At 36.5% G+C, this 12,647-nt stretch overlaps 1 protein-coding gene across 4 annotated transcripts in view; it reads right to left on the reverse strand.

The window, feature by feature from the left end:
• The window catches only part of TENM1 (teneurin transmembrane protein 1), a 357,561-nt gene that overhangs the window by 217,175 nt on the left and 127,739 nt on the right, over nt 1–12,647 (reverse strand). For 3 of the 4 annotated variants that reach the window (XM_026848413.1, XM_026848414.1, XM_026848412.1), the window contains exon 3: nt 4,867–5,127. The exons of the other annotated variant lie outside the window; for it this stretch is intronic. In XM_026848413.1, the coding sequence (XP_026704214.1) occupies nt 4,867–5,127 (261 nt within the window). The remainder of the gene's footprint in view (nt 1–4,866; nt 5,128–12,647) is intronic. 4 annotated transcript variants of the gene reach the window in all.

The raw sequence follows: 12,647 nt of genomic DNA on the forward strand, positions 1-12,647 counted from the left end.
ACTAAATCCTCCCCATGTTTGAGTAACTACTGTATTCACAGAGCTGTGTTTCTCATGCAGCATCAGCAATTCCAGTATTTCTTTTACCAGTTACGCATCTTTATCCCTTTAACAGATACTGTTAAAGCACTGAATCTGAAGTGCAAAGAGCTGAGGTGACTTGCCTGAAAAATACCCATCGGCCCAGACATCAAAGGGAAAAAAACCCCTGAGATTTAAGGAAAGTCAAAAGCTCTGTTAAATGGACCACTGCTCCCAGGGTATAAAACCAATACTTGGGTGAACTACACAAGATTAATCTTACATGTTTCTATGTCATTAAATTCATCTTTGATCTGTAACCTACTAATTTATCTACTACATCTACTTATTAATATATGGCTACTATTATTCTATTTTGCAATCTGCCATTTAAAATTATTGCTATTATTTAAATTATTGTTCCAAATAGAATCTGATCCTATATACTGATGTTAAAGAAGTTTCCCAACAATTTCTGTGGGAAAAAGTAAACTACATTTTTTCATAGCTGTTTTTTTCTTTTCCCTCTTGCTTTGTTTTTAAAAAGTCAAATATGTTATTAGAAAAACTCTCTTGGCCAGATCACAAGCACTCTAAAACTATATGTGGTATTTCAGCCTGTACAAACACCCTAATTCCTCGTCTACAAATCCCAAAGAAACTGTTGTGAACTATAGCCAATGCTTAGTTGTTATAAAATAATGCAGCCAAAGGAACAGATCATGAATCTAGCTCCAAGACTGAGTGTGCATTTCACAGTGCACTCATCCAGTACTGGGTATCCTGTACTCTGCTATGGTTCTCACTACTTAGTAGAGCAAGAGTGACTAATTGCATAAAAACATCTAAGTACGTGACAGGAGTAAGCCAAACAAGTCAGCCTTTAGAGTACTTCAAAACAATCTGACAACCTTAAACAGGTTAAAAATTGTGTTACTGTATGAATGGCTCTAGTTTCGTACATCTGAGATGTAATACATAAAAGTAAGAGTTGATGGTTGTGCAAACAAGTTAAATGTGGCTCAAAAATGACTTACAGCATGGCATGAATGCACTTGAGGTAAAAATCATCATAGCTGCATAGACATCCTGCAAAGCAAAACTTAAAAACTCCATGAGCAGTTTAATGGGGAAGAGTATATGGAAATAAAATGCCTTGTAGTCTCCTTTTATAGTACACTAGCTAGTGTGGGATGCAGATCCATGTCACATTGCGTAGTTTTAGATATAGATCTGAAGACTGCCCTTTCTGTAGAGCAGGGTTGTATTGTCTCCTGGACTTTACTCCAGAAAAATAAATAAATAAATAAATAAATTTGCCAGCTCAGTAATCTGGTAGACCAAACCGCTGGACTCAATACTCTGCTGTGGTGCAATGACAGATACCATTGTTTCAGTGAGTTCAGGGTAAATTCAGTCTTCTTCAATGGAATAAAGTAACTATTTTTGATACTGTTATTTTGTAGCGGTTTTGTCTGAAATTTACATTCACATAGTGTAGAGTAACACTGTTCATGTTTAAATAGAGCTATTTATACTATACCAGAGATAAGCAATGATCCCCAAGAAATTGGTCATTCATTACTTGCAGTTAATATGTATTTTGCTTAGCCTCAGGCAAAGCCGAAGGCAGTTTGTGCACTAATAAGCTATTATTAGTTGCCATTAACATTGACAACGCTAATTTAAATGGGAATGTTGGTGTTTCATACAATCTGTTCAGTGCTGCCAAAACAACCGGAGTATGTTTAAGCAGTGATTATGACAGAGTTGGTGCATCTATGAAGGAAAATAATCCTCAAATAAATTATCAAATTGGGCTACTCGGAATACGTAATGAAGTTTATATCCTGTGTCAGGGAACCTCCTGCTAGAGCTTTCCATGACTATGAAAAATTCAAGGAATATCTGAACAGAATAAAATTTGCCAAAGTATATTTCCTTCAGATCAGCGTAAAGCAAAAAAGCCCTAAAAGCAAGTCTACCAGAGTCCACACACTTAGTTGTCCTAATGTTACCACAAAAAAGCTATTCTGCATTTGGAGTAGAATTGTGCTCATAAAGAAAAAAAGATAAACCCAACAACAAAAACCAACTGACCTCTTCAAAAGACAGACAACAACAACCATTACTTTTCTTAAACAATGCAACAACTGTATCTTCCTCATTAATTTTACTCCAGTTACAAATAGCTGTGTTCACATGCCATGTGGTCAGCCCTTGGAAAGCCAGAATTTCTAATTGTCTATTTATAGAGCAATTAGACAGTATCATGGAAACTAGCATTTCATGAACTTGCAGCAACTGATCTTATGCGCTCACCCATTTTCACACCACAGAAGTTACTGGCTGGCACAAAGAAAGTTGACATCCATGTCAATTCCTGCCATAGAAAAGTGCAACACTTGTGGCTATCCAATAAAGCCCTTGGCACAAATGACTGCACAGAAACAGAAGGATTTGCCATCTATTACTTCATTTAAGTAGAGATTTATGAACTTCTGTTTTCAAAGAGTGCTTTGTTACAGAATGCCAACCCAGATGGAAAACAGGCTGTTCTCTGGATCAGAAATCTTGATTGTGAACTTACCTGGGAAGTACTAGATAATACAAATGAATATAGCTTGAACACCATTGTCTTCAAATTTATCCACATTAACTTTCAAGACTGTAGTTTATAATGATTCAATGCCACAGGAAGAACTGATATCTGCTCTGTTGACCCTGCCTGGAGACAACTAAAGAGTTCAAATGAGCTTGCGCTCTCAGTTTCTCTCTCTTCCAATTTACTCTTGCCCTCACTTTCCTCTCCCAACTACTTACTTAAAATTTGTATTCAAGTACCTAAACCACAAATCCCTGATTAACAATTTGTTACAAAGTTTGAAAAGAACCACATAGTAAAGCCGCATGCTAAAGGACTACCCTGTTCTATTCTAGACCATGTAGAAAATGAGTTTAAATTGACTAAAATAATTCTCTGAGACAAACATTTAGAAGAAACCACTCCATTCTTTGTTGGTGAAACAGAATGATTATGTGCTCCTATCGTGATGACACTTAACCCATAGTTTTCACAATGTAGGACAATGAAAGTAACAAAAGCATTTCCTTTACTATAGAAAATAATTTTTATCTGTACCAAGATTAATTATTTAGTGCAACTTGTATGGCTAGCAAAAGACCATGAATACCCAGCGCACCATGCACTCCAGACTGAAATATGTAACTTGGTTATATGATTAATCTACTTTTAATACATTGGCTTCCCAGCACCTTAAAACATAAATGACCATGTGTTTTTCTTAGTCTGAATGGTACAAGTATGTACATGCATTTCTCAGGTAGCATGCCCGTCAAACCATTTCATAGTTAAGTGTCAACCATTTCCAGGCAGACCAATTCAATTCCTTCAGCCACCATCTAGAACGAAGTGTCTTAGGAAAACACGCAAAAACCACCAACCACCCAAACAAAAAACCCCTCTGCAACAACACTCTACAGAGGCTGGATCCCACACAGAAGGTGGCAGAAGCAGAAAGCTAGAAGGCAGGTATCCACTGATCATTGTACAAATGGAGTGACATCTGAAAATTCACTGATTCTAGCAACACCATACAATGTGATAGTGCAGAACGCTTAATCCTCAAATGACTATTTAATTAAAAATGAGCTGTGCACTAAAACCTTTTTTTTTTTTTAAAAAAAACCCCACCTCAACTCATGCAGATAATCTCATGTCTTTGAACCTACATTGGACATTATTATTGGTACTGACAAACATGCAAATGAAATTATAATTAAATTACCAGCTTAATATTTGACAAATTCAAAACACCTAACTACAGAAATGACATTCATGACTGAACTCTTTCATCTTATGACTAGAGATCTACTAAAATGTATCCCTGTCAACACTAAAGTGTCAATCTGCCACTTTCAGTGGTTCCCCTATACATATTTAAGTACATTCAGACCTGTCATAACAGGTAGCTATTAAACACAGAAATTAAAATATGAGGTAAGCTTGTTGATCTTAAGCATGATAAATTTGTTTACTTACTATATTCTTTAAGGAAACATTTAGAGCAGATTTTCATCAATTTTGATGCAGAGATAAAAAAATTATTAATTCCCCCTATGTTAAACAGACATCTTCCCTTCTGTGATACATTAAACCGTAAGAAAAACAAATAAGTAAAAAGATCCTGAAATACAAAAAATACTTAAAAAAACCCCAACCCAACCAACCCAACACCAACACCTACCCCCACCCCCCCGAACCTAACACAGAAACCTGCTCTCCATATGCAGAGAAATACAGAATTGAGATATGAGCAAGACCTGTTCAAACTGTCCTACTGGTAAGGCATGTCCTTAAGGTGTAGCCTGAAATTACACGTAAATAGAGCATTTAGGATTCCAGGTTGTCTTTCTGAAGTCACCTGGCTGTTGAGTCCTAAAGCTATACCCAGAGGACAGCATGTGCAGGATTAATGCTACACTAAATGATATAAATGTGCATATGTAGATTTATTTTAGGATCTAATTCATAGGCCACTAAACTGAAATGATAAATGTCCTATACCATAAAAATGGAGAATGTAGGAAAGTAATTGGTCTCTACAAGAATGACATTTTAACAAAAACAGTTTCAATTCTTATTTTCCATCTATACTATGAATACAATACACATACCAAACAACCCTTTCATTTTCAATATAATAGAGACCTAAGAAGGAAGGGGAGAAAAGAAAGAAAATATAAAAAAAAAAAAAAGAGAAGAATGAAGTTTCAAATAAATTGTTACTTCTATTCAGTACATTATATGCATTTCTTTATTACCATTCTCCCCATCAGACTTCCTTTCATGGTCAGTGTCAGTGAGGGACAATGCTGAGTTTGCCCGGCTTGACAAACAGGAGCTGTGTTCCGATTTCATCCCCCTCATCCACATCCTCAGGGCATGATCCGGGGATGCACCACCTTCTGTTTCAGTATCCACATCTGAGCCCACCTCTAGTGGGTAACTGTGCTCAGCTACACCGTGTATATCTGTTTGATAGCCAGAGCACAGAATATGAGGAGTCTCACAGAATTCCATGTCTGGAAAAAAACAAAAGTTCAGAAAAAAATTTAGAAAGGAAAAGTAATATACCCTTGGTTTTCTTTTGGAGAATCTGTTTTGAGAATTAACATTTTTAATATTATTAGAAGAGTGTTTTGGTCAGTGACTTACTCTGCTATCTAATCTACTATAAATATAATACAACTAAAAGAGCGCAACTCTGTAAAATATGTAATACTGCACTGTTAATGTACGGTTTAGGTTATTATAGCTCAAATACGCCTACACACCCATGCGCTGACAGTAGTACATCAATTTACAACTGAAGTGAGTATGTACAAATACAGGTAGTTTCTTGTTTTTTGCCAGAAAGGTAACAGCACTAAAATTAATCTCGATGTTTCTATCATAGGGAAAGTGTAGCAAATTTGCAAATAGGGAATTTAAAAATTAACATTTGAAATATTTGGTTAATCACAGAAGACAAAGAAAGGGCACTTACCATTGTCTTGCTCTTTGAGAGTGCTGTCCTTGCATATTCACACCAGTGGGTTTTGGTTCTCCAGTGCTGGTGACCTACAGGAACCTCCTGGAAGAGCAGTGACTACTAGGACTGTACAAGTGCCATCTCATGACTCCAAGCAATCAGAGATTTTAAAGAGTTGTACAGTGCTCAATACTTCAGTTATTCTTACTAAACACCACAACTGTAGGGCAGTAGAAATCCGAAGACAAACAGAAGGTGGACAGGACCCATAATGTGAATATGCAGAGGAAACATTCTCGAAGAACGACAGGTAAGTAACACACATCAGCAAATTACAACTTCCCTTTGAGGTAGCCTCTGCATATTCTCACTTGTGAGAATCCAATTACAAATACAACTCCCACGGAGTAAGACAAGCAGTTCTAATTAAATAAGGATTACAGAACTGCACTCCCTAATTGAACATCAGACCTGGGATGCCATCTTGAGAGACTAAATACAATATCAAACATGCATACAGTATCCTTTCAATTTCTAGAAAAAAACATTAGAGACAAGAGTCACTGATAGAGACTGAGAATAAATACTCTCTTCTATTGTCATCCTAACTAAAGTTTTAGTTTGCTAAACTAATCCACTTACCAGCCAGTGAGAGAATAGCTTTTATTTTAAGCACACTCTCTGAAATAACAAAAAGCCCTGTTATGTTCTTGAAGGTATTGACCAAAACCTACCAAAAACCTGCTAAGCTAGTATGTGCTTAGGTGGCTCAATTTTTAAGGCATCTATCTCTGTATATCTTTTCTTTGCCATCAAAATGGTCTCCATTGTAGTGACAGCCTGCATGGGCTGGCTTTCAGTTCAGGGAATGGCAACTTCTTTTCTAGAGGGCAGGGGAAGGTGGGCAGCAAACAGGAAAAAGTGGCCACAGCCTCGCTTTCCTATGCAAGAGTCCTGGAAGGTCACCCTCTCTCCCTGGTGTTGTCACTGCACTGGCTTGGCCCACCCTGGCAGCACCAGCCACAGCCACAGCTGTGGGGCCTCTCCAGCGCACTCCACCACCACTCTGATCTCTTCCCCTTGGTCCCAGGAGGTCTTGGTCTCAACCCTACACTTGAGAAGCTGCAACATATTCCACCTTTACTAGTTCTGTTCTCAAATGTCTCTCAAATGCCTTGAGGCTGACTGAGGTTTGGTGGAGATGGCTCAGAGAAAATAGCCAAGATGCTGGGAAGCAGCTACGTAGTTTCTGCAGTAAAGGGAATATTTGACATTTAAACTTTATCTACCATTACAATGAAGTGTTCTTCATGCTCTCTGGGGCCTGTTTAAAACTGGCACTTGGTTGATTGGTAGAAGGAAGGAGGAAAAGTACTTCAAGGCAGTGCTTGTGGACACAGATGGAAGCTGAGACTGGAGGCTACTGGTTCTCAGTCCTACACAGATGCTTGCAAGAGAGACTTTGAAACCTACAGGACCCTCTGGAAAAAGCTCTCCTCCCTCTGTGGCTATAGTGGTAAACACAAAACATTTAGTCTTCAGAAAAGTTCTGTTTTTCTGAGGTTTTCAAAGCTCATGGGGCATGGGAGACACAGAGGCAATGTCACAGAAAGTTACTGGATATAACTAAGTACAGTGTTGCTCACACAATGCTCTATTTTTACGTATTGTTTTGATTATGTATTATATACCTAACAAACAAGCTCCACTTGGTTTAATCAGACAGCATGGATCTTTGGATGACATGAAGAGTGCAGATACTGATGTTGGACAGAGAACAGTCACTGCTGCATTATACTCCTTCCTTTTACTTTCTTCGTGAAAGCACTAAATTAATAAAATCACCTTTATAGAAATTATGGTTCCAAATGGTGCACATCAATTCTTATTTTTTCTTACCAAATTCAAAAAGGATTTGTACAGAAACCAAGAATTAAAAAGCCAACAACAGTCCTACATTACTAACCCAGAGCCTAGTATCAGTGAAATAGAGACTGAATCATATATGCAGGCTGATTCCACTCCAGCCTGAAAGGACTACCTTGTGCATTTAAACTGAGGTTGTGGATGCCACTATTTCACCAAGCATTTTTCAGTAACAAAGTGGTGAGTCAATGCTTTCTTGTGAAACAGCTGACTTGAAGTTCTGCTTAATTGAGCTGAGCTACTATAAAAAAGTGACAGGAGCTTCCCTCCATGTACTGCACCTGTGCTCTGAAAGAAAGGCCAAAATCTTGCTGGCGAGGAGCTCAGAACTAGCTAGCTAGCCACATGCAGGGGTACAGTCCAGATTGTCCACTCCATCAAAAATTTATGATGCTTAACACATGCTTTAGCAGATGACACACAAAAAGAAGAATTAATGTATATCGCCATTAAAGAAGTATATTATCAACAAAAATTAAGATTTAGCTACTAAACCATATAAAATTAAAGAAAGTAAGTCAGGCTTATACATTTGGACAGTTGTGTTTAAAGACACTAGCAAGTCTTTAAAGTGCTTCAAATAAGCACTAATGAGAAGGTACTTCCAAAGGGGGACAGTTTACTGATGTACATCAAGAACAATTTAGATTGAAAAACACACTTAACTCTTTCCTCATGAAATAAGAGACCTAACAGGGTTAATTTTGACTGAGGCTCCCACTGCAGAAATAACCTCCAATGAACCTGCCCCATCATTTATTTTTTTTTTTTAAATTCTCTCAAAAAGCAGCATTATTCTTAGTTTTCTTAACTTAGATTTCTGTAAAGTACTACAGTAACACAGGGTTCTTAGAGTACTTCTCTGTCAACTAAATTACACCTTGTCATTTCAAGAAGCATCTTCTGAACCTCCTTCCCCTTCAAAGCAGATTTCTACTTATTTTCACCAGCTGAGGAACCTCCTTGTAATTAAAAATCTTCTCGTAACTTCATGAGCTATGTCAGCTGAGGCCAGGTCCTCAGGGAGCAAGGATGCAGGCACTTCTCTGCACTCCAGGCAGATGTCTGTCACTAGCAGCCTGCAGCCCACATCCTCCCTGTTTGCAATTGCATATGCCAAGGGGAAAATTCTTCCCAGTAAATCTCACAAATGCTAATTAGATTACACATGTTTAAGCAGCACAGAGTTTACCCTTCAGTCTATGTATTAATCCAAAATGTAGCATATTCAATATTTTTGCTAACTTTGAGGGAGTAAAAGAAAGTGACTTTTTTATACTAAAACTCATATTCAGCTGAAGTCTAACACAATATATTTCCTTAATAGTCTATTTCTCAAGTATACAAGCCTTTGTAGCATTTTAACTCCCACGGGATGCATTTTCTGAAAAGCACTTAGAATGCCAAAAGTAGCTGCTTTTAGTCTGCATATCTAACCTTGCTACCTAAAATACTACATATTTCCACAAGGAGATAAAGTTCAAGTGGATTTATGATAGATTTAGTCTTACCAAAAAGACAGTCACAAGAAAGATGAGGGAACATTGACATGAAATTCAAGTTTTTGTATGAACTGTGGACAAGGGAAAAAAAGGTTGCAGTTATGAATGTATATAGAAGATCACAATAGGTTTTTCACCTCTGGAGCCTTGTGGAGCCTATTGTAACACAACTGTTAAAAATACAAGTATTTTATCCCTCACTGGTTTTATTTTATTTTTACAAAAATAATGTATAAAGAAATGTAAAATATATAATGATCAAGAAAAGGAAAGAAGACCGTGTGTGTTAAATAAATCAGCAGTTCAATTAACAGATCCCTTCCTTTCTACCTTTGAGTAACTTAATTTTTCTGAAAAAAAATCTTCAGAGGTGAGCAGTTAGAGAAGTTTAACCCCACTGTCCAACAGTGCCCTTGGTTTTTAAGGTGCTGATGTTAATATGAGAATTTGGCAGCTGAACAGGTAGCCAGCTCTAACACTGCTCCAACTTTGTTCACCAACAGAGAGATACTGAAAACTACAGACACACTCACCAAGTATTTATTTACTACAGCATCAATTTAGTCACCAGTATAGTTAACAACTTTACAGTTAGGGTTTTCAAGTGTATATAAAGCATTTATCCCAGCGCATCTTCAGGACTACTTCATTGTCCTTTGTGTGCCAGCTACTCTTTCTGCAACTCCAGTTCTTCCAGCACAGCCAAAACCCAAAAATTACCCAACTGAAAGACCATGGGGGTCCTGCTCTTCAACTTACTATTTCTGCAAACTCAGTGGACTTGTAGGACTTGTGGAATTTCCACACTGTTGCTATTTTCCAAGAATTCTGCTACTTTCAAACAACTAATTGGGAGAGTAAATAAATATTTATTTCAATAAATATTTAAAATAAAAAGAAGACTGTCCAAACAACGTAGATAGAATCACAAAACTAGTGTATAAACAGAGATGAGCATAAAGAACCCTCCTTTCAAATTTTCCTATTCCCTTATGGAAAATTGTTATTTTGCATTAATAAGAGAATGACAAATAATACTTATTTAAATTACTTAATCGACCTATCTGTTCAAATAGAGAAAGAGCTTACAGAAAAATGTAAATTATTTATAAACTGGAATAGTTTGACAAGTTGCTATTATGTGCCTTTTATGAACCCTATCATATAATTAAGCAATTCTGACTTACATACTTTAAAAGTCTCTTTAAATATCATAGATTCACTTTTTTTAAATCCTTTTTTGTTTGAAGTGGTTCTTAGTTTGAGGATGCTCCCCACTCAAACACACACAAAATCAATTCTCTGGATGAAAATGTACAAATTGCTCTACCTCTGCAGTTGTAAAACTATAAAGAAGCCTAAGTAGCTTAAAGGCAAGGAGAAAATATCAATATCTGAGAAGATTAAATCCATGGTACTTATTTTGGGTCAGTCTCCTTCCTCTTTCACACTGGGAATAGCAGATTCTGGGGTGCAGGTCTGATGGAAAGATCCTGAACAATAATGGTAGGAATTCCAGAAAGGCAAATAATATACATTAACATGTGTCACATTCATATTAGCTACCAAGTTGGTGCCTGAAGAAGTGATAATGGAAAAGGGGAAAAAACATCCCAAACTCACAGTTTTGAGGTTGGTCTAGGGTTTGGGATTTTTTAGTGTTACACTGTGCATCATTTCTGTATGTTTTTTCACAATCTGAACTTATGCCAATGTTTTAATCAGCAAGTGTATTGTATGTCACTCAAAATGAGAAGGCAGACCAGCTACTCATGGCATATAAGACTGGGAGAGAGAGGGGGAGGGAGGGAAGAAGGGAGGAAGTGTAAATCAAACGGGGAAAGTGAAGTTCACGTTCATTTTTGGAAGCAATACATATGCACCCTCCTAAATGAGAAATTTTGAGGGCTATTGAACACTCTGCTAAATTCAGTATGTTCAATGGCCCTTAAAATTTCTCATTTCTCACCTGAGGACCATGGTTTACTGGCTGTACATTGGACTTGAGAATTAAATGGGCAGAGATCTTAAGCTACTTCATAAAGCCGTTCGTGTAACATAACCCGATAGATAACTTCATGAATGAATGTCTTTGTGTGTTCACATTTTATTTAGTCAAAGATCTTACTCTTTTTCATGTTTAGAACATGTCACATCTTTCCTAGGACAATATAATTCAAAGACATTAAGCTTCAGTAACCACTCATACAAATATCATTGAGGAAGAAGCCAAAATATCAATTAATTTTCAGAAGCACATTACACTATTAATTTGCTTTAGAAGTCTCATGTTTATCACCAATTACACTACTACCACAGCCAAAAACAGTCTCAGTTGCATTTAATTTTAAAAAAATCGATATACCTATTACATATAAATAATACACACATAAAAGATACCATTCAAGTTTTTATACTTACATATAAAATGCACTGTATTGTACACATTTTCTTTTACTGTATTTCAACTTTTCCATACAATCCCTTATCTTTGTAGTTTTCTTATACTAATCTCCAGTTAGCACCAGAGATGCTAGAAAGTAAAAAATAACTAATAACAAATAAAGGAGGAATAAAAGAGGAATCAGAGTCTACTATAACACTAAGGAGTTTCATGAAATTTGCAGATTAGGCATCTAAGGGATTAGGAAAGGAGGCTGCATTTTCAGCAAAGTCTTCATATTGTGAAATGTATGAAAAATAAAGAAACTCTTTATTCCTCAGGTCATTCCCCAGAGGAACCAGAGGATGAGGTTCCAACCCATGCCTCATGGCAAATATCTTTCTAGTGTCTTCTTCAGATTAATTCTTCCAACTTAAAGAAAGAGAGAAGAAGCAGACTGAACCTATTTTTTAAAATGCTTCCAGACATTAATTTTTATTTTTACTACTATTAAAATCAACGTGAATAAGGAAATGTAATTCTCAAATTCTGCGTGGAAATCATCCTGATCCTATGAGGACACAGACAAACTTTTTCTCTCCCTAGCAGTGGAATATTCTTTTTGTAGATCACCAGAAATGTTAGAGATTTTGTTTTTCAAGAGTAATTAGCAAGATGACAGAGAGAAGGCTTTTGGAGCTACAGTGTGGATGCAGTGGGTCTCAGTTTAATTTAGGAAGAAACAAATTTAGGAAGAAACATTGTCATTATCAGATTGACTAGGAATTTAATCCTTCAAGTTCAAATACATCTTAAGTATTGCTGGCTATAGCCTTTCCGATTCCTGAAGTGCAGCTTTATGAGGTAAAGTACTTCCATTTACAAGATTCTGTTAAAGAGAAATTTCTATTGCAGGTACTCGTAAATATCTCTTCTTTAATGAATTTTAGAGTTATAAAACCATAGCAAATGCCAGGAGTTAGCATTTAACCTAAATTTTTGATAAAGGAAACCTACTTAATCTCAAATAATGACCACACTAACTCTACCTGATTAAAGACAAGAGGAGAAAAAAATACAATCTAATTATCACATATGAGAGAGAACTTCAGTATCATTTGTGATGATAAATGAAGTTCTTCTAATGCTACAAATGAAATAGTTTGGAAAAGCTTGTCCTACAACACTGTCAATTACAATTTCATTCTCTATATGCAAAAATCTACTAAGAAATGAATATTTTAAAGAAAAAGTATTTTC

The sequence above is a fragment of the Athene cunicularia genome, assembly GCF_003259725.1.
Source record: "Athene cunicularia isolate RWA chromosome 4 unlocalized genomic scaffold, athCun1 chr4_part3, whole genome shotgun sequence".
Lineage (NCBI taxonomy): Eukaryota > Metazoa > Chordata > Aves > Strigiformes > Strigidae > Athene > Athene cunicularia.